Source organism: Penicillium solitum (genome assembly GCF_028829755.1).
Source record: "Penicillium solitum strain IBT 25940 chromosome Unknown utg000005l_segment0_segment0, whole genome shotgun sequence".
Taxonomy (NCBI): Eukaryota; Fungi; Ascomycota; class Eurotiomycetes; order Eurotiales; family Aspergillaceae; genus Penicillium; species Penicillium solitum.
Window position 1 is genome coordinate 2,024,343 of NW_027072125.1, and position 24,018 is coordinate 2,048,360.

At 48.6% G+C, this 24,018-nt stretch overlaps 10 protein-coding genes across 10 annotated transcripts; 5 read left to right on the forward strand and 5 right to left on the reverse strand.

Moving 5' to 3' along the window:
- Positions 1-329: 329 nt before the first annotated feature.
- N7455_008392 (mitochondrial 54S ribosomal mL53 protein) lies at positions 330-650 on the forward strand (the record flags this gene model as incomplete). The annotated part of the gene is made up of 1 exon (XM_040958953.1): positions 330-650. The coding sequence occupies one exon, from the start codon at positions 330-332 to the stop codon at positions 648-650; it is 321 nt and encodes a 106-aa protein (XP_040810495.1).
- Positions 651-849: 199 nt separating this feature from the next.
- On the reverse strand, positions 850-2,343 carry ipp1 (inorganic diphosphatase IPP1; the record flags this gene model as incomplete). Its single annotated transcript, XM_040959045.2, has 4 exons — positions 850-1,231; positions 1,298-1,725; positions 1,799-1,918; positions 1,978-2,343. 4 exons carry the CDS (start codon positions 2,341-2,343, stop codon positions 1,090-1,092), a joined length of 1,056 nt encoding a protein of 351 aa, XP_040810599.2. The 3' UTR covers positions 850-1,089.
- An 830-nt stretch (positions 2,344-3,173) lies between these two features.
- N7455_008394 (tRNA-dihydrouridine(20) synthase (NAD(+))) lies at positions 3,174-4,610 on the forward strand (the record flags this gene model as incomplete). The annotated part of the gene is made up of 1 exon (XM_040959020.2): positions 3,174-4,610. The coding sequence occupies one exon, from the start codon at positions 3,174-3,176 to the stop codon at positions 4,608-4,610; it is 1,437 nt and encodes a 478-aa protein (XP_040810558.2).
- Positions 4,611-5,111: 501 nt separating this feature from the next.
- On the reverse strand, positions 5,112-8,477 carry N7455_008395 (DEAD/DEAH box helicase; the record flags this gene model as incomplete). Its single annotated transcript, XM_040958998.2, has 1 exon — positions 5,112-8,477. The coding sequence occupies one exon, from the start codon at positions 8,475-8,477 to the stop codon at positions 5,112-5,114; it is 3,366 nt and encodes a 1,121-aa protein (XP_040810600.2).
- A 413-nt stretch (positions 8,478-8,890) lies between these two features.
- N7455_008396 (vacuolar ATPase assembly integral membrane protein VMA21) lies at positions 8,891-9,469 on the forward strand. Its single transcript, XM_040958967.2, has 3 exons — positions 8,891-9,031; positions 9,100-9,191; positions 9,254-9,469. The coding sequence occupies exons 1-3, from the start codon at positions 8,937-8,939 to the stop codon at positions 9,388-9,390; spliced, it is 324 nt and encodes a 107-aa protein (XP_040810594.1). The 5' UTR covers positions 8,891-8,936; the 3' UTR covers positions 9,391-9,469.
- An 88-nt stretch (positions 9,470-9,557) lies between these two features.
- N7455_008397 (putative cystathionine beta-synthase (beta-thionase)) lies at positions 9,558-10,421 on the reverse strand. The gene is made up of 2 exons (XM_040958962.2): positions 10,270-10,421; positions 9,558-10,213 (listed from the first exon to the last, which is right to left on the reverse strand). The coding sequence occupies exons 1-2, from the start codon at positions 10,372-10,374 to the stop codon at positions 9,779-9,781; spliced, it is 540 nt and encodes a 179-aa protein (XP_040810593.1). The 5' UTR covers positions 10,375-10,421; the 3' UTR covers positions 9,558-9,778.
- A 950-nt stretch (positions 10,422-11,371) lies between these two features.
- On the forward strand, positions 11,372-12,803 carry N7455_008398 (putative mitochondrial phosphate carrier protein; the record flags this gene model as incomplete). The annotated part of the gene is made up of 6 exons (XM_065605868.1): positions 11,372-11,635; positions 11,700-11,864; positions 11,922-12,175; positions 12,241-12,586; positions 12,649-12,668; positions 12,728-12,803. 6 exons carry the CDS (start codon positions 11,372-11,374, stop codon positions 12,801-12,803), a joined length of 1,125 nt encoding a protein of 374 aa, XP_065460817.1.
- Positions 12,804-13,515: 712 nt separating this feature from the next.
- On the forward strand, positions 13,516-14,358 carry N7455_008399 (DUF3602 domain-containing protein; the record flags this gene model as incomplete). Its single annotated transcript, XM_065605869.1, has 5 exons — positions 13,516-13,582; positions 13,666-13,696; positions 13,757-13,826; positions 13,905-14,027; positions 14,239-14,358. 5 exons carry the CDS (start codon positions 13,516-13,518, stop codon positions 14,356-14,358), a joined length of 411 nt encoding a protein of 136 aa, XP_065460818.1.
- A 649-nt stretch (positions 14,359-15,007) lies between these two features.
- Positions 15,008-16,355, reverse strand: N7455_008400 (DUF2406 domain-containing protein; the record flags this gene model as incomplete). Its single annotated transcript, XM_040959014.2, has 5 exons — positions 15,008-15,642; positions 15,703-15,756; positions 15,824-15,946; positions 16,010-16,087; positions 16,169-16,355. The coding sequence occupies 5 exons, from the start codon at positions 16,353-16,355 to the stop codon at positions 15,008-15,010; spliced, it is 1,077 nt and encodes a 358-aa protein (XP_040810598.2).
- A 3,005-nt stretch (positions 16,356-19,360) lies between these two features.
- N7455_008401 (uncharacterized protein) lies at positions 19,361-23,697 on the reverse strand (the record flags this gene model as incomplete). The annotated part of the gene is made up of 2 exons (XM_040958948.2): positions 19,361-21,880; positions 21,988-23,697. 2 exons carry the CDS (start codon positions 23,695-23,697, stop codon positions 19,361-19,363), a joined length of 4,230 nt encoding a protein of 1,409 aa, XP_040810546.2.
- Between the last annotated feature and the right edge of the window lie 321 nt (positions 23,698-24,018).

Below are 24,018 nucleotides of genomic sequence, written 5' to 3' on the forward strand. Positions count from 1 at the left end.
CAACGGAGACTCTAGTGTGGTTAGAACTCCCAATTGAACTTGCGCCATTACCTGTCAGACTTGTCGCAGACCGACTGAGATCCACAGAATATTCTCCTTGGATCAGCCTTTCACAGAGAGTCATCTGTCCAACCGCCGCGGAACCAACCCCAGCAAACACCATCTTTAAAAAACTTCCCGCCAGTCCTCATCCACTCAGGTACGCAACAACAGAACCAAGACAGAGAGCTACAGGATATAATTCCCTCTTGAAAGATCAAAAACTAATCAATTTACCAGTTCACAAACCCTCCCCGCGCCCCTCTCACCACCAACCCCAAACCGCAACAATGACCATCCCCATCGCTACGATAACCACCTTCCGGACCGCCTACAACCCCTTCTCCCGCGCATCCCGGCCATGCCGCCTGTTCCTGGGTATGCTGCGCACACCAGACACTATCCCAACAAGCAGCCCGACCCACATCGATATTCAGGTCAAGCAATTGCCGCGCAACTCCACCGAGTCACCGACCATGACTGTCGGGTTTAAGGGCGGCAAGGAGCTTACGCTGGATGTCGGACAGCGCGGGCTGAAGATTGGCGATGTTATCGAGGAGGTATCCCGTGTTGGCAGAGCTCTGCAGCGGGAGGCCAGCTTGAAGAACTAGGGGAAGGTTATATTGTTCGAGCTGTGCATTCGTGTATTATATTACCTATCATTTGTTTCATCTGACGATTTTTGGCGCTGTTGGGCATGTCGAAATACTTGAATTATTCTTACTTTGGTAGAGAACATAGGCTGTTTATGTATGCTTCGTACCTGATATTAGGCTTAGTGGAGTAGATTTGAAGATCTTGCACAATGGTGTTGGATTTGGTGACTGCTTCATTGCTACATATCCAGTTGCTCAGATTTGCATTCCGCCCATCAGAGACTACTTTTCTCTACGCCCTTGGTGGTAAAGAATAAGTATTGGGAGTAATTCATTGACAATTCAAAAATGGGTCCTGTCCTCGGGAAATCGAAGAACGTAATCTCCACCAGGTAGACGATCATAGGCTTGAAAGTTTTGGTTAGTTTTATATTTCTTTTGCAGAAAATACCATTTATACTGCGGCACCTGAGATGAAGAACCACTTGTCAATGCTGCCATCGATGGGAGCAGGGGGCAGAGTCTCGTTGCGGGGGATAGCAGCAAGCTGAGCCTGGTCAACACGGTCGGCAGAGCCCTCAACAGTGGAGTTGGCACTGGCACTGGTTAGCTTCAAAATCCTAAAAAACAAACAAGGATATATGTATATGGATAGAACTCACAGGCTGATCTCGCCACGGGGGGTCTTGCCGGAGACAAGCTTCTCCCAGGCGTCGGAGCACTCGCGGATGACATCCTCGGCGTACTTCTTGTTCTTGCACTCGCCGGAGAAGGCGAACTGGTTCTCGGGCTTTCCGTCGGGGATCTTGTAGATGCGGAACCACTCGTTGGTGGCGCGCATGAGGCCGGGAAGCTGGCGCTCGACATCCTCAATGTCGTTGAGCTTAGGAGCAAGAGGATCGTTGACGTCGATGACAATGATCTTCCAGTCGGTCTCCTCCTCGTCAATCAGGGCCATAACACCGAGAACCTTGACCTGCTTGACCTGGCCGGTGTAGCCAACAAGCTCACCAATCTCGCAAACATCGAGGGGATCGTTGTCACCCTTGGCCTTGGTCTCGGGGTGGATGGAGTTAGGGTCTTCCCAGGTCTGGTTCGTAACATGTCAGTTTTTATTTACCCTCTTCATATCAACGGGTGGGGGAGGGAGGTCCAAAACTTACGCGGGGGAAGGCACCGTAGTTCCAGAGGTAACCCTTGTGGGGGAAGCAGTTGCGGACGAAACGGAGCTTGCCCTTCTTGGTGTCCTGCTTGATGGGGTTGAGGAAATCATCCTTGGAGATCTGTTTATGATGCGATTAGTACGTGGCGGGGTCAATTGAAGTATATTGTGTTGTCGTACCTCCTGCTTGGCGTTGGTCCAGCGAGGGATCTCAACGACCATGTTCAAGATGGTCTGCTGCTCGTTGGCGTAGAGAGGAATGTCGTGGAAGGGAGAGACGGGGACGCCATCCTTCTCAACGAACACACGGTGCTCGAGAGTGTATGGGGAACCGATCTTGCGGATAGAGTAAGACATGTTGGGTGAAGCGGACGAAAAGTGTCTAGATACTTGGGCCGCGCGGGATAAGGGAGAAGAAAAGGAAGAAGAGGAGGAAGAGAGAGGGGCAGTCAAAGTGGGGGGAGCCAGTGTTGCTGATGTGCGCCAAACAGAGCGGGAGGCGGTGGAGGTAGCACTTCCCAGTCGGGCCAAGGGAGGACGAGTCATTGGCTGTGTTGGAAATGGGTTTAATGTCTTTTGTTTTTTTGTTTTATTGAGTACTTCTGATACAAAACTTGAAATTGTACCTTTTAATCACACGGGTATAAGTTCCAATGTTGTGATGCGTGGTGGTGTTACCCCTTTGACTGTGTCGGAAGTTTGTATTTTAAAAAAAAGAAAATACCAAAAAAAAAACATGGCAGTTCCGAAAGTCGGCATGTTTATGATCAACCCGAATTAGATTGATATCCCGACTGATCTAATTAATTGCGGATAATACATTGTATACCACTTGAAGTCTCGTGCTCTCACTACGTATTAAGGCATATTATAACACATATGTAGGTGCATGTACGCTACATCTTTTAACTATTTGGTAGGATGTGCACTGCATGTACATACCCGACCCCATACTGTCAGACACGCCGATGTCGGAAGTACACGCGGCCTATAGATCAATTGCAATTGTGTTCACTTCAATTGTAGAGCATTATAATCTTAGAATCATCAAGCCTTTACAGAGTAGAAAAATCGCAGACAAACACTCTCAATGTTCAGAGTAGGACATGTCGTGATCCTTGGCAGGGAATAGAGCCCAATCATTGGTTGCTTTGATCTCACCGGGCTTAGAATTATTACAAGGTGCTCAAAAAATACCATGATGATTTAAATTACATCAAAACATGAAATCCAATGACCATCTGCCCTGAAAAGAAAAAAAAGAGAGTTATCGCCACTATCTTCACGTGATCCAAACTTTCTATCGGGGGGGGGTCCGACCCAGAAAAAAAAAGACCGTTCTATACTCCCCTCTCCCCGCAGCACCTGGGAATGCTATGATCAGAACTCTCCGCAAGACAATGGCAACTCTCGCAAGCGCATCCGCACCTGGACCTGTCCCCGTGGGGGCCGCTGTGCCGCGCGTTCCCATCCCCGCCAAGGGCGTCGACTACCGCAACAAAATCGTCCTCGCGCCAATGGTCCGATCAGGCGAACTACCCTCCCGCCTCCTGGCATTGAAATACGGCGCCGACCTAGTCTGGGGCCCTGAAACAGTTGACCGCTCTCTGATCGGTGCCGAGCGACGCGTGAACCCACGAAATGGCACAATCGAATTCACTCGCATGCCCAGCAACGGCGGACGCCCCAACAAACCAACCAAAGAATCAGTCATCTACCGCATCGACCCAGCGCGCGAAAAAGGCCGACTGATCTTCCAACTCGGCACGGCCAACCCGGAACTAGCAGTCGCAGCAGCCCGTGTCGTGGCCGACGACGTCTCAGGCATCGATCTCAACTCCGGCTGCCCCAAACCCTTCTCCACAAGCGGTGGCATGGGCGCTGCCCTCCTCCGCACCCCGGACCTCCTCGTCTGCATCCTAGAGACCCTCGTCAAGGAAGTTGGCGAGCCTTACCAAATCGGTATCTCGGTCAAGATTCGCATTCTCTCCAACCCCGAAGAAACAAAGGCCCTCGTCTCCCGTCTTGTGAAGACAGGTATCACATCCTTGACAGTACACTGTCGCACTACTCCCATGCGACCACGCGAAGCCGCAATCCGTGACCAGCTCCCAATGATAACGTCCATTTGCCACCAGGCCGGTGTGGCGTGCGTGATGAACGGCGATGTGACTTCGCGTGACCAGGGACTTGCGTTGATGGAGGAGTACAGCGTTGACGGTGCGATGATCGCGACCTCCGCGGAGAATAACTCGTCTTGTTTCCGCACTAAGGAGGATGGCGGCCTCGCCCCGTGGCGGGAGGTCGTTTACGAGTACCTGCGCTTCTGTATCGAGTCGGAGAACCGTCTGGGAAATACCAAGTACCTGCTCAACATGCTGATCCCCGGCAAGGACAAAGAATTCAAGGATACGAAGCTGTCGAAGACGTATCTTGATATCTGTCGCGGGTTGAAATTCGATGATTTGCTTCCTGCTGCTGCGGGTCTTGATCAAATCCTCGGTCTCGATGATAAGTGGGAGGCCCCCCATGTGACCTCTACACCGACCCTGTCTGAACCCGATACACCGGCTCAGTCTGAGCCTAAGTCTACGGCTGTGCAGAATGCTATGGAGTCTGAGACTGCTCGTGCGGCTGGTGGCGGTGCTGTTCGGACTAAGACGCCCTTGCCAGCTGTTCATGGAGGTGGTCCCATTCGGCGGTCTTCTGCTCCTCAGCCGGCTAAGGTTACTCAAGTTGATGCTGAGCAGCCAGCTGTTGAGGCTCCTATTCCTGCTGCACAGACTGAGGCTCCATCTCAGGTGACGGTGTAAATATTGCTTTGCACCTTTTGTTCCATTTATCGTCTATCATTGCTTCCTCTCGTGCTTTATCCTCGACCCACATGCATAGCCTTCGGTTCTCTTTTTCTCACCTAATTGTTCTTTTCATCTTGCTCATATCCGCATTCTGAGGTGTTTTTGATTGCTTCCATCTGTTCTATCCAAAAATTATTCCCCAACTTACATATCTCGTGCTTCCTTGAATGACTACCTAGTCTAGTACAATACAATATCACTTTACGCTTTACGCTTTACAAAAATTGTGCACTAAATCAATGATAGTTGGATTGTTGATCCTCTAATCTAACAAATGATATGCGATTCCGAAGAATCGCCATGATATTGATCCCACCAAACACCATGTACTCACTGTGCCATGTTCGGCACGGTATTAAATGCATCATCTGCATCGCCGTGCAGACCCTCACAACAGAAACTCCGGTGTACCCTTGTTTTTTGTCCTTTGTTTGTTTGTTTTTTCTTTGTGCTCATTCACTTATTTGCCTTCACCTGCAACTCGGCCATCATCATTCCCTCGACGACCTTCATGCCGGCCTCCTCGCCCTTCTTGGCGCCAGCCTCATCATCTCCAGCGACGGCCTGATCAAGTGCCAGCTTGGTCTGGCCCAGTGCATAGATCTGTTCCTCAATGGTGCTCTTGGTCACCAGACGGTAGATTTCGACCTCGCGGGTCTGGCCGACTCGGTGGGCACGGTTCTCAGCTTGCACATCTTCCTGTGGGTTGAAAGAAGAGTCAAAGATGACCACGCGGTTGGCACAAGCCAAGTTGATACCGGCACCACCAGCCTTGGTGGACAGAAGGAAGACGGGGATCTCGGTGCGTTCGTGGAAGGCGTCGAGAATGGATTGGCGGTCCTCGACGTTGGTGCGACCATCCAGGCGGACGAACTCGATTTTCAGGGTTTCCAGGACATGCTCAAGGATGTCCATGACCATTGTGAATTGAGAGAAGATGAGGGTGCGATCACCATTGGTGATGAAACGGGTGAGAAGCTCTTTGAGGTGCTCCACCTTGCCGGAGTCCATCCATTCGTCGTTCTTGAGCTTGAACTTGCCGAGGGAATTGGGGTTTTCCACACACATGTGATGGCACTCGAAATCGTTGTATGGCTTGAGCTCCTCCAGAATGATCTTGGGGTCGGATAGCGACCACTTGTCTTCTTTCAAGCAGGCCTTAGACATCTTCTGGAGAATCTCATCGGTGTAATGACGACGTGCAAGGAGGGGGTGAATAGCGGCCTGGCGCAACTTCATCAGAATATTGGCAGACTTCGAGCCAGTCTTCTTTCCAGCGGCACGATCTTCCAACAGCTGGCGCACTTGTTCTTTTTCATGATCGTAAATCTTGACTTGAGAAGGCTTCATTTCACACCAACCAACATGAGAGTGCTTGGCTGGAAGGTCAATGACCTGATGCTTCTTGCGTCGGAGGATAAAGGGCTTCATCATGGACTTCGCGCGCTCAATGCGCTGCTGAGATAGGAGAGTAGCATGGGACTCGTCGGTCGTCTTTGCCTTGTTGGAAAACACAGCATGAAGATCTTCCTTGTGCTCCTGGAAGACAGAGGGAAGAATAAAGCCGAGAAGAGATGCCAGCTCCTGCAAGTTGTTCTGGAGAGGAGTACCGGTGAGAAGCAGACGGAAACGCGCCCGAATTCGAATCAATTTTTCATACAGCTGAGATTGATGGTTCTTGAGCATGTGGCCTTCATCGTAGACACAAACAGTGAAATTCATGTCACGCAAGAACTTGGCATCAAGCTTTGCCTTGGCAATCGTGTAGGTAGTGATCACAACGTTGATCTCGTCACGTCGTTCCTCAATCTCCTCGCGGATAAGAGCACGCTCGTTGAGACCAGCATAGTAGGGCATGACGTTCAAGACCGGACAGAACTTCTGGAACTCGCGAAGCCAGTTCTCAATGGTGGAAGATGGGACGACAATCAGGTGAGGGCCCTTGATGCCCTTCTCGAACAGATGTGCGAGAAATCCAATGACCTGGCAAGTCTTGCCCAGGCCCATGTCATCAGCGAGAATGCAACTGAGTTTCTTTTCAAACAACAATGCCAGCCAGTTGATGCCCACAATTTGGTAATCCTTCATCACCAGGTCGTCGGCCATGATAGCGGGCTGCGAGATAAAACGAGATTTGCGCTTGGAAACAACCAGTTTTCCGCTTTCTTCGTCACTTTCGGAAGATTGGCGTTCAGACGCAGGAGTAGCAATGCCAGAGTCGTGTTCTAATTTGGCAGGAGCAGGAGCAAGGTTGGTAATTTCCAGGTCACCCTTTTTCCCGAAAGTGTCGACACCCCATTTCTTCATCTCATCAGCGACTGGTTTGCCGAGTGCCGCGACCTCGCTAACAAGCGCGTCAATGGCCAGATATCCAGTCCACATATCAATACACTTGTCGACAATCTTGTCTCCAATGGGCTTGGGCGCCTTGCCTCCTCTCTTGCCCTTGGGTTTCACAGTCTCTGCAACTGGAGCGGAGACAACACGAACCGCATCGAGGGTCTCGTATGGACGGTTCGAGATGATAATTTGAGCGGTTTCTTCGGGGATTGAAGCGATATCAGCGAGATCCTGAACACGGCATGTGTTGAAAAATTTCAAGACCTTGGAATCCAAACCGCCAGCGGTGGATTCTTGGACCTGAACATTGGAATCGTCGGAATCACTCATCATAGCCTCGGGGGACTCGGATCGGTCAGGCGAAGGAGCTTTGCGACCCTTCTGGAGCCGTCCCAGCTTCTTTTTCGGGGGACTGTCATCGTCGATTGTGATAGAACGAACAGGAGAAACAGCACGGGAAGAGCCTTCAGACTTGGGACCACGAATGAGTCGGCGGCGAGGCTTTCCTTCGTCATCGGAATCCTGCCCCTTGGGCTGCTTCATTGCTGCCCACTTGTCCTGAATGGTACCACGGGCTTTGATGTTCTGCTTGGCCATAGGGACCGGGCCCGTAGCCGGGGAGGCGCTCAATTCATCATCGGAGGATTGAATGACCACGGGATCATTCTCCTGGTCGGCAGCATCCATTTTGGCAAGAATTTGGAGGGCCTCGTCGTAGTTGCCCTTTGCTTTCAACATCGCGTCCTGACAGGTTTTAACAGTCATATGCGGCATAACTTTGAGAATGCGCTCAACTTTGACGCGGAGTCTGAAGTCATTGATCTCATGAAGCAGGATGTCTGGAACTCCCACAGGCTGTGCGCGAGAGGGTGCATCTTGGCGCGCTTTTTTCATGGCAACTCCCTTAGGTGCCGGCGGACTCATCTGGTCTGCAGTCCGCTTGACTGCGGTTCCAGCATTCTTCGGATCGTACATGGCAGAGGCTGTAATTTCTCGGAACCGATCCATTGGCCCGGCGTCAGGGCGGACGGGCGACTCCATGATCTTTTCTTTTTCGGGACTCCGAATGGTTTTCGCAAAGGTAGATGGTTTGATATCTGTGTTTCGTAGATACTCTTCGTCTGAGGATCCACCTCGATATGTCGGTCCGTCGTCGAGATCAAATGTTGGTGTTCGTTTTGTAGGACCAGAGGCAGGAGGTCGGAATTGCGTCCCAGAAGGAGCGATTAAGGATGAAAGTAAACCGCCTTGGACTCGGCGGGGGGGAGAAGAGGCAGGGCCTATTGGTGAAGACGCAGCAACTTGAATGACAGTGTTATTTTGCCGCGAGTAAGGATGTTCAAGTAGTTGTGTTGGTTGGGTCAATCTTTGCGACGGGGTTATCGCTGGAAGGGTGGCGATAGTTTCGTAGTCTTCGCCAGGGGGGGTACTCGGGATAGTTTTTATATCTCGAGGAGGAGTATTATTGACAGATTCATCCATCGCTCACAATACTAACAATGACATTGAACCATAGAAGGCCATCTAATTGTTCTGCGCTATTCAGGAACGTTTTTTCTGCCAAAGCGGACACGCGCGACCGTGGACGCGCCCAATCACGTGTGAGATCGGTCAATTAAGCTGTGAATTAGAACAAAGAAGTAAGACATATGAAGAAGTTTAACCTCATTAAGCCCGTCAAATGGGGCTTAGTTCTGTAGTGAGTGAATGAACAATAGATCTTAGCTTCACCAAATGCGAACGCAACAATAAGAAAGTCACATGGGGCATATACATCAATCCACCAATCAAACCCCAGCATGTGATGGCGGGCACTAAGTGATCTCCGCACTGGAGATAGCTTCAGTTCCTTTGTTCTCTCAACATAGGCCTTCCCTTTTTCATCCTCTGGCTTTGGACTTCTTATTTTTTAAATAACTGTTACTCCAAGAGAAAACAAGGATGTCTGCCCGTCGCCCCCACAACCAGTCCTATGCCGATGTTACAGCGAAACCTGCGCCGCAAGGCACTTCCGACGTGGCCCCAGCTGTTCCTGCGTAAGATAATAACCTTAGAAGCTTAAGTTGATCTTTGAAGACACATTCTTATTAGCTTTGATATCTAGAGATGTGATATACAAGCTCCTTGGCTTTACAGCTGCCATGATCGCTGGCCCCATTGGCATGTATTTCTTGACTGTGAATACAATCTTCAGTGGTGAGTATTTCTCCGCCTCCCAACTTGCAATGATGTATACTGATTGAATTGATGTTATCTAGGGAGCTCGACACTCGCCGGAATCACCGCCGCCGTTACCGCCAACGTGGTCTTGTTCGCATATATCTATGTCGCCTGGACGGAGGACCAGGAGGACAGACAAGCAGCCAGCAAGTCAGATTCAAAGAAAGCCCAGTAGGTGGGATAAAACTCGACCTGGGGGATTTCGGATAACGATTACTCTTTTCGGCGTTACGGCATTCTTCGGGTGGTTGGGGTTTTTGTTTTTTTTTTTGTATAATTGGGATGGAACAACTTCGACCATCTACAGACTCAATTGTAAAACTACACATTGACCGAGCAATTCATCTGACTGTTAGATATCCCGGATATTCCCTGGATATCAAGCTTCACACTTCAATCCCGGTAGTCAAGGCTCATATTAAGAATGTGCTGTTCATGTTGAAGGAACCGCATGTAGAGACAAAAAAGGTCTCGACCCATGCCCTCGGTATAGACAGATACGCCGATATGCAGTACCAAACAGAAATCGCTCTCACATATTCCCATTCTTAACAGCTATCGACTTAGGTAGGTCTGCGCTTGACAAACTCCTCCAAGTCCGCCTTGGTAGCAACACCAAGCACGAACTTGCGTGCTACATCAGTGACAACAGCAAATTGCTGCTTCTCACGCTTCTCGCCATTTGGCCCCGTCTCGCTCTCGAAGAACTGCTCGAGATCCTCGAGCGGCGTGTCCATCGTGATGACCTGGTAGATACCGCGTTTGCGGTTAAACCGCTGCATCGCTGCTGAGACTGGGTCGCTTTCTTTCACGGCACCGCTCTGCAACAGCTCTCGTAACCGTGGGATGCTGAGGTAGCCCAGCAGGGAGCGCTTTGTCGGGGAGATAACGGTGAGGTGCGTGTAGTCGCGCTCGTAGGCGGCCATTAAGGCTGTGGAAATGGGGTCATTGGAGGAGATTGAGAGCGCCGGGGGAGGATCGAGATCTTCAATTGTTGCCTGTGTTTTGTGTTAGTTTGGGGGGGGGCCGGATGATTGTATTGGGAAAGACGGACACCACGGTACTTGTCGGCCCAGGCTGCTGTAGATGATGTGCTTATTTCGGGGGTGGCTTGCTTCTCGCGAGTGAAGGCCTCGCTGCCGGTCAGGTATGATGCCATTCTGGCTGTGATCGCGATGAGGGGTTGGTGAGGGGCAGTGGATAGGTTGGAGGGTAGTCGATAAGAAGACAGTTATATGGAAGATGGAGAAGAATTGGCACAGGTGTAAATATTGAGAAGTCAAGTAGAAGTTCTCAGTAGGGTATACCTAAGTTGTGTAGGATCAAGAGCTTTCAACCGTTGCGGGATGACTTTTTGATGTCAATCTTGGCATCTCTTTAACTCCACTACGGCAAACGCTTGCGGCCACGGAGCATATCAGATTCATACCTACATATCTATTTTATTTTTGCTTCCAAGGTTCTTACTTTTGATTCAAATATAGAGTGCTCTCCACCATCAGGCCTAAATAAAAAGAGGAAATTCGTACGCAGCTAAGACAGCCCCAGATGGATACCCTCACCCAACTACGGAGTATATCTAGAGTGAATATCCAGGCTAAATGTCCAGTCCATTGGCAACTAGAGATATTTATTATGAAACGATACAATAAATGCCCTCAGTGTAGCTTTATAGAATCCAGTCACATATCCTTAAATTTATATACAAACCGGTTTCTCTTTTGGCCCCAGGGGCCGGAGGATTGTAATCCTAGCCTGGTGCATATAACTAACTACTAGGGTGTTCAGACTCACAGACCCACACGGAGGAACTACAAGTACTAACTCCTAACTCCGATGGCTGTTTTATAAGTGCAAGTATTAATCCTACAGAGTATGTTGTACGGAGTACGCATCCAAAGTAATCTCTACTCCTCAAACGTACTGTAAACCTTAGAAGTGCCTTGCCACCCCGCCAGGACTTACCACCTCTACACGTCATTGTCTTTGTGAGCTCTTTACTCCCCCGTCCCTTTCTTTTTCATCCCGATTCAATCTCTCATACAGATTCAATTAGAAGGAAATACACTCAGTGTTACTTGAAATCCACCCTTTGGTGGAGATCGCCGGATATCCAAGTCGACTCCACTTATACCCACCTCCACCCGAAGTACACCATGATTCCCGACTGGATCAACGCTTTCGCCGCCCAGCATCCTCTAGGTGCTGTGAGTAACAAAGAGAGCTCCATTGTGAAAAACAGACCGTTCACGGCTTGGAGTGCACTCGACGATGTGAAAACAAAGGCCGACGACATTGCCCACGAGGCGAGCCGGGAATTTAATGCCGCAAGCCAGAAGGCCCAGGAGAAGACCGGCAAGATCCAGCCTGGCTCTCTGAAGTACTATGCAGCTTGTACATTTGGTGGAATGTTGGCATGTGTCAGTATCTCCTTTTACCTGAATTATGAGGGCTATATGAACCAGATACTCACATATATACTAGGGTCTTACTCACACTGCCGTGACACCCCTCGACCTGATCAAATGTCGCCGCCAAGTTGACTCCAAGCTCTACAAGAGCAACCTACAAGCCTTCCGCACTATCCGTGCAGCTGAAGGTATTCGCGGCGTCTTCACGGGCTGGAGTCCTACCTTCTTCGGCTACAGTGTAAGCCTGAGCGACATGCGGATCCCTAAATATCTATACTAATTACAGTAATAACAGGCCCAAGGAGCTTTCAAGTATGGAGGATACGAGTACTTCAAGGTCTTCTACAGCGACCTAGTCGGTCAGGAAAATGCGAGCCGGTTCAAGACCGCCATCTACCTGACAGCCAGTGCTTCGGCAGAGCTGATCGCAGATATCGCGCTGTGTCCATTCGAGTCTGTCAAGGTCCGCGGCCAGACTACCATTCCTCCTGAGATTACAGGTACTTTCAGCGGTATCTCGAGCGTTGTTGCCAAGGAGGGCGTTGCTGGGTGAGTTCGACATCTGTCGTCTTCCTTTCTTGAGCCAAGTCTCTGTCTTCTGACTCTTAAATCAGTCTGTACAAGGGTCTTTACCCACTGTGGGGCCGTCAGGTTCCCTACACGATGATGAAGTTCGCTTCCTTCGAGACTATTGTTGAGATGATCTACCACAATCTGCCAGGTCAGAAGTCCGACTACAACAAGGGTGCTCAGACTGCCGTTGCGTTCTCGGGTGGTTACCTCGCTGGTATTCTGTGTGCTGCGGTATCGCACCCTGCCGATGTCATGGTTAGTAAGTTGAACGCGAATCGACAGGCGGGTGAGGCATTTGGCGCTGCTATGAGCCGCATCTATGGTGACATTGGCTTCCGGGGATTGTGGAACGGACTTCCTGTTCGTATTGTGATGATCGGTACCTTGGTGAGTTGTTCTCATGTGTTCAACTGGTTTAATTTAGGTGCTAACAAGACTCCGATGTACAGACCGGACTCCAATGGATGATGTATGGTCTCGCTTTCCTTTGGTATGTGTGCTGGATATATACTGACTCTAATATTACAGCTATGATTCATTCAAGATCTTCATGGGACTTCCTACCACGGGTGGCTCAAGCGAAGACAAGAAGAAGACGAACTAAGTTTGTGTCTAGCTTGATTCCGCGGGTAGCATGCGCAGCTTCTATGATTCTATCCTTTACCATCTGGGCCGTGACTACGCTGATCTCTTTATGTCTTTTCTCAGGTATATTCTATTGCACCAGTTCAATACATACTTTCCTCTCCTATTATTCCCTAGTATTCCCTTGATATGAATATAAAGTAAATGCCAAGCTCGCTATCGGCCAATTGCAGTTTGTCACACCTCCACCAATCGGAGATCGTTATCTTATCAGCGACGTCACCAATGTAGTTCGTCTGCGAATATAAATGTTCAATGTAGTTGAATAACAACATCTGAACGATATAGATAGAGAACGAGCGAAATTAAGGAACCTCTTGGCTCGGAACCTCAGTATTATCTAGCTTCCCCCGATACGATCAACTGGGTGGATTATACTTAATAGATCTAGATCCCCCAAAATCCACTTATCTTATATCCCCCCCTGTTCATCTTCGAGCCATTTCAAGACCCTAAAGAAACAGTAAGCTCACAGTTACACCCCCAGCACGTGGATATTCCCCGCCATCAAATCTTGTACCTGCATCCATCGCCCCATCATCGATAAATACCTTCCCACTGACCCCAATCCTTCTTCCTTTCGCATCTACCCATCCCACCTACAACCCATCTCACCTACAAATTACCTCACTCGCAAATAAAAGATGTCTGACGAAAACCAGTCAACCACCATGCCCGGGAAAACCGATAAAGCGACCAAGGAGTCCGAGGCACCACTGGTTTCTCACGGTCGAGGAGGTAAAGCTACCTAATCCCCCCAAGCCCTAACCGCGATATACCCCCCCCAAGACACGACCAACTAACAAGCTCCAAAAAACCAGGCCAAGGAAACATCGGCCACGATTCCACCGAGTATGTCCCAAAAGAGTCGCACAAGCGACAATATACACCAGCACTAATGAATCAACACAGATACGTCGATGGCGAGATCGTCCGCGAAGGTCCCTACGGCGACCAAGGTGATGGCGCTTACTCCGCCGGCGTGAGTACAACAATCTCTCACCCCACCAATCCCAAACCCAAGTCCCCAACTCCAACTGACGCACGAGACTCCACCCAGCGAGGCGGCGCAGGAAATATCGGTTCCCCAATGGTCCGTCCTTCGTCCAGAGCCCCCCACGACGTCGAGATGATTCCCGAGCTTGCGGTCCGAGACTCTACAGATGAGACATACCACACCGGGGTAAGCAGCAGAGAGCTCTTTCGCTTGTTTACCTTTGATTTATTCTATGATTGAATTTCCCTCTCTCCCATTCTCTGAACCTGGTTTTTTCTACCCCATGGAGTTCCCCCTTGGTTTTTGACTATGTTCTCCCCTTTGCCCGATTGAGGATTCCCAGGCACATTCTTTTCCCAGGACACTATGGCTGACGCTTTTATTTTCCGGATGGTAGCGTGGTGGACAGGGGAATGTTCATCTTGATGAGGCTACGCTTAAGGAGAAGGAGAAGAAGAAGGTTGCGCATGAGGGGTTGGCTGATAAGTTGAAGTATAAGTTGCTGGGGCGGAAGTAGGGGTAAATTCGGGGATGGTTGGTTTTTACTCTTTCTTTTTGCTGCGTCTTGTGCTTCTTTCGTGATTCCCATTTCTCTCGTGCGGTGGTGATGGCGGGTGAGCCTGGTATCAATTTATTCTCCGGTTTTGTTTCCGGATTCTATGGTGGATGTTCACTTGTTTCCTATTATTAGTTATCTTTCACCTCTTTTTAAGGTGGATCTTATACCTAGGTATGTATGTATAACTAGGTGTTTGTACCTGCAGGTGTATGCATATACATCTAATGGGGAACAGTAAGGAGAATGTGAGGGATATCCTAGGAGGGATGGGTAGAATAGATACAGATCGATATGAATAATAAACAGAAAGCGAGAGAAACAAACTAAACAAATCAACAAATCCCAATCCATGACGTCTCCCATGTGTCCATGTATCATAACCTCATTACAGCATGCGAATGAAACAACTAGGCATGAAGAAGCAAAAAAACAATAATAAACACATCCCGCATATCCGTATCCGGTTCCATACAAAATGAATAACGCCAGTCTGCACAGCCCAAAAAAAAAAGAGAAAGGATCATGCGTCTTAAAATGAAGTGTCCAGATACAGTATCAAGCATTGTTCATCTCCATCTCACATCTCATTGGAGACACTCGGATTCATTTAACCTTTGCTGAACCGGCGTTTGAACCAGCTCTTTCTCTTATCCTGCTTCTCCGCAGCCGGAGGTTGGTTCACACTCTTTTGCGGAGTCGATTGTGCAGGCCGAGCCCCTGTGGAAGTCGGAGCACCTCCAGCAGGTCCACCCCAGCTCGAGTCACTGACGGGCTGAGTCTTGGGTGTGTTGAAATTGAAACCATGCTCGGCTTGAGCACGTCCATCAAGACGCTGTTGCTGCAGAACCTGCTGCTGCAATTGGTCGTTGGAGCTGTTCATCGAGCTGGGGTCTGTGGACTGGCCGTAAGGGTCCGTGTTGCCAGAACTATTATGCGACATAGCAGCCACGTTGTCGCGGGACCGTTGGTAGCCGTATTGTGAGCCGCCGGGTGTGTTTGGGTAGCCCTCGGACGGGGTGAGGGGTGCCGAGGGTGATCCCCGTGGATGGTGGGATGGGCGTCTTCTGTTTTGGCTATATCCACCCTGATTATATCCGCTCTGGGCGTAGGGGTAGGGGTTCGGGTTCTCGGGTGATAGAGGTGCGTTTTGGTATGCGTTCACGATGCTGTCTGGTCGCGATTGTGGTTGGCCGTAGTGACTGCTCTGTTCGTAGTTTCTGTTTGAAGGACCGCTATTTTGACCTACCGGCGAAAGGATTAGATGGAATTAATATAGAAGGGGGGCAATCACAAGAAACATACCTCCATAGTAGCTTGTTCGTCGGCTGAAGTCGCCCATCTGTGATGCAGCATCATCTATCAAAGAAATCAGCCCATATTCCCGGATTCCTGACTTTTCACAAGGAATTATCCAAAGAAATACCTGTTTTAGCATATGACGCACGGTTATTATTGTATGAGCCGTTGATGGCAGCCTCAAACGATCGAATTGTATCCAAGGGGCGCTCCAAACGTGGTCGAGTGGGATTTGACAGGTCGGGATCGGCTAGGAGGAAGCAAGGGTTAGCCAAACAGCCCCCAGAACGAAATATTGTGAGGGAATACGAACTGATGACATTCCCATACTGATCTTTGAATTCAATCTCTCGCAGTGAGCCCAAATTTGACTTTTCCAGCGCAACGGCCACTGTTGAAATGTCAGTTGAAGTGAAATGGGAAAGAATGCGACCGGGCCAGAATCAAGGCCCAACCTCTCAACTGGACGTACTAGGCTGAAGCTCGTTCATGGCGACGAGTGGATCTGCTTTAGTGTGTAGATTGCGACGAGCTTTGTCTTCTGAAGACTCCGAAGGTCCGCGTCTGTGGCTTGTTGATCCCGATTTATCGGATTTGTCGGACTTGACGCTGAATCCACGACTCCTTTTAGGAGAGGTGGGAGATTTGGGGGTGTCCATTTTTATTAGGAGTTCCACCGTACTTTTTAGCGTCCGAGATTCAAGGCAGGTCTGAAACGGTCGTGATCTGCCTACCGCTGGAGTGGAGCGTAGGTGGAGGTAGGAATTGCCAAGAGGGGCGATAACAGTTCAGCGCGTTTGCAATTTGAGACACGGTCAGGCTGGTCACCAGTCGGCACGATGAGATAAATGGAGATTGACTGAGGGTGACTGGGAGTGATTTGAGGGTGGTTTTAGGTGCTTGCCCAAGTGGTTGGGGTAAATGCGAGATGTGAAGTGTGTCAAAGAGTGGAGCAAGGAAGCAAATGAATTACAATAGTACAAGAGTACAGGATGCAATAGGAATTGACCTGGATTGCAAGGATTGCAAGAATTGCAGAATTGCAGAAACGAAGAAATGAAGAAAATAAAGAAAAATCTTTTCGTTTCTCCAAGAAAAAGGGAAATGGAATGGTTTTTATCGGGACCACGCAATCCAAGGCTTCCAGGTACTTCCAAGTTACCGAGTACATACGTACTCTCTTTTTGCTTGGGTCTTTTTTTTTTTTCTTTTGTTTTCTTTTTTTTTTTATGCCCAATTTCTGTTTAGCTTATTTCATATTCTATACGGAGTAGAATATTAAGAAATATTAACAATATTCAAAATATTCCAAAAATTCTCGCTAAATGACTATTCCTCCATGGTACAACCATTCGGTTCTCAGCTGCGATTGGTGATGTTCCTCCGCTTCGGTCCCAACTTGGGAAGTGGCAAGAGTCCAGATATTTAACTACGTTCATATATGCGTATATTGTAGGTTAATTGTCTTTAAATGTTCTTAATGGATATTCTTACTAGAGCAGGACTCCATGGAACAACCCCGAATACTAATATAAACCCAACCTTGACATTTATACTCCGTATACTCTGTATAAGAACATTAGGATTCCTTTGGGATCGACCTTCTCTTTCATTAAAAGTCTCACTTTAATTTTCACTTTTCACTTTTCCTATTCCCAGCCATTCTAGAAAATCAGAATCACGCGTGATGCAGATCATCCGGGCTATTCCAATTGGCCTAATTTTAGCTCCTATGTATCATATGCCGTCGATGTGTTATCCTATGCATTCCTTATGAACGCCTTTGACATTGTGCAAACCTTAAAGCGCTTTGGGGGCTGGTGAATAAAAATAAAATACAGAGTATTAGTATATATTACTATATACGCATCACAATAACACATATGTAATTAGTGCTTCCCAGCCTCGGGATACCCTTCTAGACTGAATATACAAAGTAGAGCTAAAATCACTAATAATACGCGTGTTCATCAACCTCGGGATCGTCTTAGGGTCTTGTTGAGTCACCCGCGGACCGTTGGCCCGTGTGAGTTGCTAAAAATAGCCCCGATCTAAAAAAATTCGGAGTACGGAGTACATAACATACATAGCCCTCCCGAGGTAGGGACACCGTACGTGATAGTATACGTATTCTCCGGAATAATACCGGGTAGATCCACTGAGTAAACTGAGCATGTCCCTAACCTTGGAAGTACCATGGCTTGATTACGGGTCATTATATAATCAATGTCATCTGCTTACTGACCATCCTCTGAGTACCTAGGTAGGTAGTTAGTTACCCTACTCACTGAGTGTAGGGACGAGCTGCCTAAGTAAGCTACATCCAATAAAATCTACTTTTTAATCGGACTCTACATCTTGAAGACGCAACGAAAAAAGATAATATCACCTGTCCAACAGAGGCAATTCCCCCCTTCAGTGCTATTGGTATCCATTACTCGTCCTTTCGTATTCTTGCAGCTTGGTGACCTGATAATGAATTCCTTTTAGTTTATAACAACGGTATTTTATACCCGAGCTTACGGTGCTTCTTCATATTATAGTTCCTTATCAACTAGTGAGCAGGAGATGAAAGCTGGAAAAACGCTGTGGTAGTGTTGCGTGAATTGTGATAGAATCCTGCCGTTAGGAATGAGGCGGGAGATCCAGATATCCAATGACTAATTCGATATCAATCAAGGCAGCCTGACGGAAGACGATCTGACTGACGAGATTAAAAAAATCCGAGGTGTATAGCGCCGAAATTAAACGTCACCTCGTCAAGTTATTCATCGCTTATTGTAAACCTGCTTGTAGTTTAACCATGCCGCTGACGTTTCTCTACTCAAGAGGCCCTCCGTGTCTACACCGCCTCACTAACATAGACCTTATGAGAGCTTTACATCAGGTCGATTATATAAAGACAATCTAGTCCAGTGGGTTTCGGTCAATGTTGATGTCTTGTTGCCTAGCTTTGACCCGGCGGCCTGAATTAAGACCGGTAAAAGAATGAAAATACCTGAATTACTATGACGCTTCCCTTGATAATCAAAGTAGCCTGATTTTGCTAGCATTTACAACTCAAAAATGAAGCTTTTGGCCTCCATAAAAATGGAGCTATCTCGATATTCCTGGACGGTTTGCAAGTGTGAAAATTGAAGCTTCTCACCCTTATGCAAATGATGCAAATGGAGATGTCTCCATGTTTTCTCCCAGTTTGCGAGTGTCAAAAATGAATATTTCAGTCCCATACAAATGCAGATTTCTTCGTGTTTCTACTACGCGGTTGACAAGTTACAATTTACATTACACTGTGTAGGGCCGTGTAAAAAGCGGCCAAGATCCAGGCCAAAATTAGGCACATAAGATATCAACATTTACTTGAAATGGGGTTTTGGTGGCTGGCGCCTATACCGCTGCGTACATGAGGTGTCTAATTCAATGACGAGGAATTCTATAATCCTTCGCCAACCAAGATATCTAATTCTATAGAAGATTTCAGCCCCTTACATGGTGAATGCCATACTCGCTGGCCAAAATTGATCGGATCCAGAATCCCCGTAAAACCAACATGGCGAGTTGCTTCTCCGATGAAGCACCCGCATAAACACGATACTCCCAACTTCTGAAGAGACTGAGGTAATTAAAGCAAAGAGTGGTACCAAAGAAGGAAACCCTCCAGCGCTTACTCGGCTCTCTTAGAGGCCTTGGTCCGAAGCTTCATCATACCAAAGACCAAGACGTACCCACTGATAGCAAAGATCACGCAGATACCGGCATCCCGCCAGCCGTAATAGCGATGTTTGATATTGAGACCCTTCAAGAAGTCACTTCCATGCGAGTATTTACACACTTCACATTGAGAAGTTGCATCCGGGTTGAGAAGGTTGATGGCAGACCCCGCAGCAGTGGCCATGTAATCCTTGAGGTAGGACGCACACGTTCCATTCACGGGGTCAAAGTAAGCGAGTTCACTCGGCTTGCAGTCGACCTTAGAGTCCCAGATGCCAAACACGAGCATGCCTCCCAGAACGTAGGTGAACGGATTCAAGTAGTACATCCAGTACTTCCAGAACACGTTCAGCTCTGGCTGGGGTACTAGCGCACCACAGAACAAAACCAAGCAATTCACAATCAAAGGATTTACTAGTGCCGCAAAGGTAGCATTCGGGGCATACGCCGCGACGAATTGTCCAATCCCAGTGTAGATGAACTCGTAGATCAACATGATGAAAAAAGTGGCCCCGGCATCCTTAGAGGCATGTGGCAATTTGGTCTGGTAATACCAGCAAATAAAGTATGACACAGCACAGAGACATAAATACGGAAACTCCGAGACAATCAGACCCGTAACAAATGCCTTCCACGAGTACATTCTCGACTTCTTCTCACGAGCATCGTATATATCACGACGTTGGATGAAAAGGGGTTGGAGTTGGTTGATAACACCCGGCGCGACGAAGGTAAAATTGAAGATGGTAAATAATTTCAACTGAAGATCTGACACCGCGGACCCAAGATGCCAGAATGAAAACCCATTGAGCAATGCAGAAATGATATGCAACTCCAGTTTGTTGTTGACATATTTCGTATTCCTCAGCAAGGAAATACTCATACGCCCAGTCACAATCTTGATCTGGGTCCAAAGTGAGGTCGCAAATTCTCTGTCGTCAGATTCTGCTGCGGGTTTTGCGGCACTCTCTGAGACTATTCGATCAAGTTCTTCAAGGCGAGCGGCATTCTCGGGGGACTCAAGCCAGACCGTATGCCAATCTTTATCCTTCACAGCCTCAATACCACCAGTGACCACGTCGATCATATGTTCAGCAGGGTTATTTTGGATCGGACAAGGCGCGCCATATCGACTAAAGTAGTCCTTAATCGTGCACGCGTTGTCTCCGATATCACCAAAATAGACCATCTTGCCTCCACGAGCGAGGAGAAGCAGCGTGTCGAATTGAGAAAACAATTGAGCAGATGGTTGATGAATAGTTACCAGGACGGCCTGGCCCGCGTCCGCCAAGCGACGTAGGAATCGAACTGTATTAAACGCAGATTGACCATCAAGTCCTGAAGTAGGCTCATCGAGGAAGATCAGAATTTTCGGCTTCGATACAAGCTCAACACCGATAGTAACGCGCTTTCGTTGCTCCACGCTGAGGCCCTCACCCACAGCACCGATCAATGTATCTGCAAGATCATGAAGCTCCAGAAGATCGATGATGGTATCCACATAGGCCAGTTTCTCCTCCCGGGGTACCGCTTCGGGCTGTCTTAGAAGAGCTGAGAATTCCAACGCTTCTCTCACAGTGGCATAAGGCTCATGAACATCGAGTTGCTCACAATACCCCGCCATTCTTTGGAACGACAATGGGAGTTCACGTCCATCAACCAAAACGCTGCCGCGGATCGTGCCTTCAGTTTTTCTCTGCGCCAAGACATCTAGCAAGGTTGTTTTACCAGCTCCAGATGATCCCATCAAAGCACCAAGCATTCCAGGCTTCACCCAGCCATAGATATCGTCCAGGAGGACGCGATCTCCCGAAGGAGTCTTGACTGTATAGCTGAGATTTTTCCACGTAAAAACCGACGTGTTTCGTATCAGATTAGGTTCGTTGTGGTTGTCATCACCTGGGATAGGACTGTTGCCATGCTGCTTCTCCTGGGTCGGTGGGGTTTCTTCGTCCTTTGGTCCACGGAAGTGCGACATCTTCTCACGCGGGATAAGTAGGACATTGCTGCCGGCATTTTGGGTGCGCCACATGCAGGTAGCCAATATAGCCAGGCCCACGCCGAACGCCCACCATCCCCATACAACTCCAAAATTGCGCCACATCTGAGAGTGCTTGTAGTGGAGAGCAGCGAGATAGTTGTCACCAGTGACATAAGTGGCACCTTTTTCAGCCCCAGCTACGCCCGAACAGGACTGGTATCTCGGATCATCGTAGCCGCTTCCGGAAGGAACCAGACTTGTGCCGACGCAAGGCATGGTGGTGTCATGGAATTCGTTGGTCAGGCCGGCTTGGAAAGCGTAGGCGAGTGGATTTGCGTAGTAGAACTCCACGAACCAGTTTCGGATGTTTGGTTTAGGAATCATATAACCGGTATACATCACCAGGAACTTCATCGCCACGCCAGACAACTTAGAAGCCACCTCGATATTGCTACTTCCGGCACCGATGGCTCTGAAAAGGGCATTTACACACTAGCAGGTGGTAGTATTAGCAATTATTGAAGGAGATTTATCTATATCCAGATTTTATCCGGTAGGTAGAGTTGGAAAGGGAAACAAATGATCGAGGCCACACATACCAAAGTGATAGCAATGAGAATGATCCAAAACGTGAAAAATGCAGAAGCCGTTGCTTTCAGGCCGACCATCCAGTACAACACCACCGAGAAGATTGTGCATTGGATAAGGACCACTGGAAGCTCGGCAGTAAGGATAGCCAAAGCGTAAGCCGCCGGATGATGGTAGCCAAAGGATTTGTGTTTGGCCACTACAGGCCGTCCTTTGAAGGAGCCGGTGACTTCAGCCATTGCCTGGGTAACTTGATATACATGAGCGAAGAATATCGCGCCACCTTTCGTGAATAGACCAGCTGACGTGTCCGGAGAATCATAAAAGCAAGATCCCACAATCAGTGCCATAGCGAGAGAAATGAACTGTCGAATGACGAATGTGGACATCTCGCCCCAGATGATTTGATACTGTCGGGAAATGCATATTTTCATCTGGTCTAGGAATCCGGAGGTCATTGGGCTATTCTTTGGCAGGGACGTGCTCCTCTCGAATGCCACCGACTCTTTGAGTGCATTTGTCCGCTCCGTGGCCAGTGAGCTTGATCCATAGTCGTATTCAGCCATCATAACTTTGCAGATATCGGAGTTCCGATAGATGTTGGTGAGTTCTTCCGCATTCTTGGGGAATGAGATCTCGTACCCGGGGAGTATCTTCCGTTCTGTTGGTACTGTGAGTCCGGTCAAATAGTCAGCCACGTTAGCACCGTCGGTAAAACCGAAGCCTTGGGCTTCCATAAATGGCTTTGCCGCAGATGTAGGTCCATAGAAAATCTCCTTCCCCTCATCCAGTACCAGAACCTTGTCGAATTGATCGAAGATACCGTTTCCCGCCTGGTATAGCGTCACAATGGTGGTAAGGCCCAGAATGTCGGTCATTGCACGAATAGCCTTCGCCCATTCGAGTGCAGTAGAAGCGTCTAAGCCACGAGTGCTGTTGTCCCAGCAGAAGACTGAGCCTCTTGTCGCCATACACTCGATAATGGAGACTCGCTTCCGTTCGCCACCGGAGACACCACGCACAAATTCGTTTCCGACTTTGGTTTCTTCCGTGTGTGATATCTTCATTGAATCCAGAAGGAACTGTTTGAAGTTACCGGCCCAGTCCGAGGGTGAAACACTACCTGGGACATGAGAAGGTGCCTTCAGGCGAGTAGCGAAATCCATCGTCTGGCCCACCGTCAGAGTAGGAAAGAAAATCTCCTCTTCGTTATTCATAACGATTTGCCCCTTGTATTGGATAGCTTCTTCCGGATTCATGGTGCCGAATTTCACATCGCCGGAGACCGATCGAAAGCCCGCTCTCCGGTTTGAAAGGATGTTCAATAAGGTGGTACATCCGGAGCCTGGGCGACCCAGCAAGAGCAACATTTCCCCTGGTTTCACGCAACCATGGCTGTCTTGCAGAATGCTTCTCACCGGCTTCTTCTGTCGAAAGTCGCGCACGAGTTGGAGGAGGTTGAACTGGGAGAAGAAATTCTCATTGACCGATGCCTCCGCGGAGAGGACTTCAACGTTCAAGCTCTGCCAGGTAACCCCGAGCTCACGCTTAGCATAGCCCGCAGCAAGATCTCGTTCCTGCATTTCGACCACCTGCTGGGCCATAGCCCAGTCCGAGCGCGGTCGAGGGGCTACTATTGGTTCATTTCGAACATCCGACAGCGTTTCATTGCTTTCATCTGGGAAGACGTAGGCTGTTTTGCTTTCTTCGTCGGATGCCATGGTCTCCGAAGTGGTCGTATCCAGAAATTCACAGGAGAGAGGAATGGGAGGAGGGATGGGAGGGATGGGATAGCAAATGAATCAAATATGAGGCGAATGAGGCGATTATAGGGCGAAATGAAACAGTTGGATGTGCAAAGAAAATAGAGGACTTAAGATAGAGATAATAAAGAAAAGAAAACTTTGAAAAGAGTGTCGAAATGTTGGCTTTGAGTTAGGTCTTGCATTGACAGTGACCGAGATATCCGTTCTGGACGAATCTTTCCATATTTATAATCGGTCTCACTACCTGACACTATCACCGACAATCGATTGTACTCG

Excerpts from the sequence above, each read along its gene's own strand:
- N7455_008396 (XM_040958967.2), top strand. The coding sequence starts at position 8,937 with ATGTCTGCCCGTCGCCCCCACAACCAGTCCTATGCCGATGTTACAGCG. Across the intron at positions 9,032-9,099 it reads GTGGCCCCAGCTGTTCCTGC|AGATGTGATATACAAGCTCC; the intron begins GTAAGATAATAA and ends TTTGATATCTAG. Across the intron at positions 9,192-9,253 it reads TGTGAATACAATCTTCAGTG|GGAGCTCGACACTCGCCGGA; the intron begins GTGAGTATTTCT and ends GATGTTATCTAG.
- N7455_008397 (XM_040958962.2), bottom strand. The coding sequence starts at position 10,374 with ATGGCATCATACCTGACCGGCAGCGAGGCCTTCACTCGCGAGAAGCAA. Across the intron at positions 10,214-10,269 it reads GGGCCGACAAGTACCGTGGT|GCAACAATTGAAGATCTCGA; the intron begins GTCCGTCTTTCC and ends CACAAAACACAG.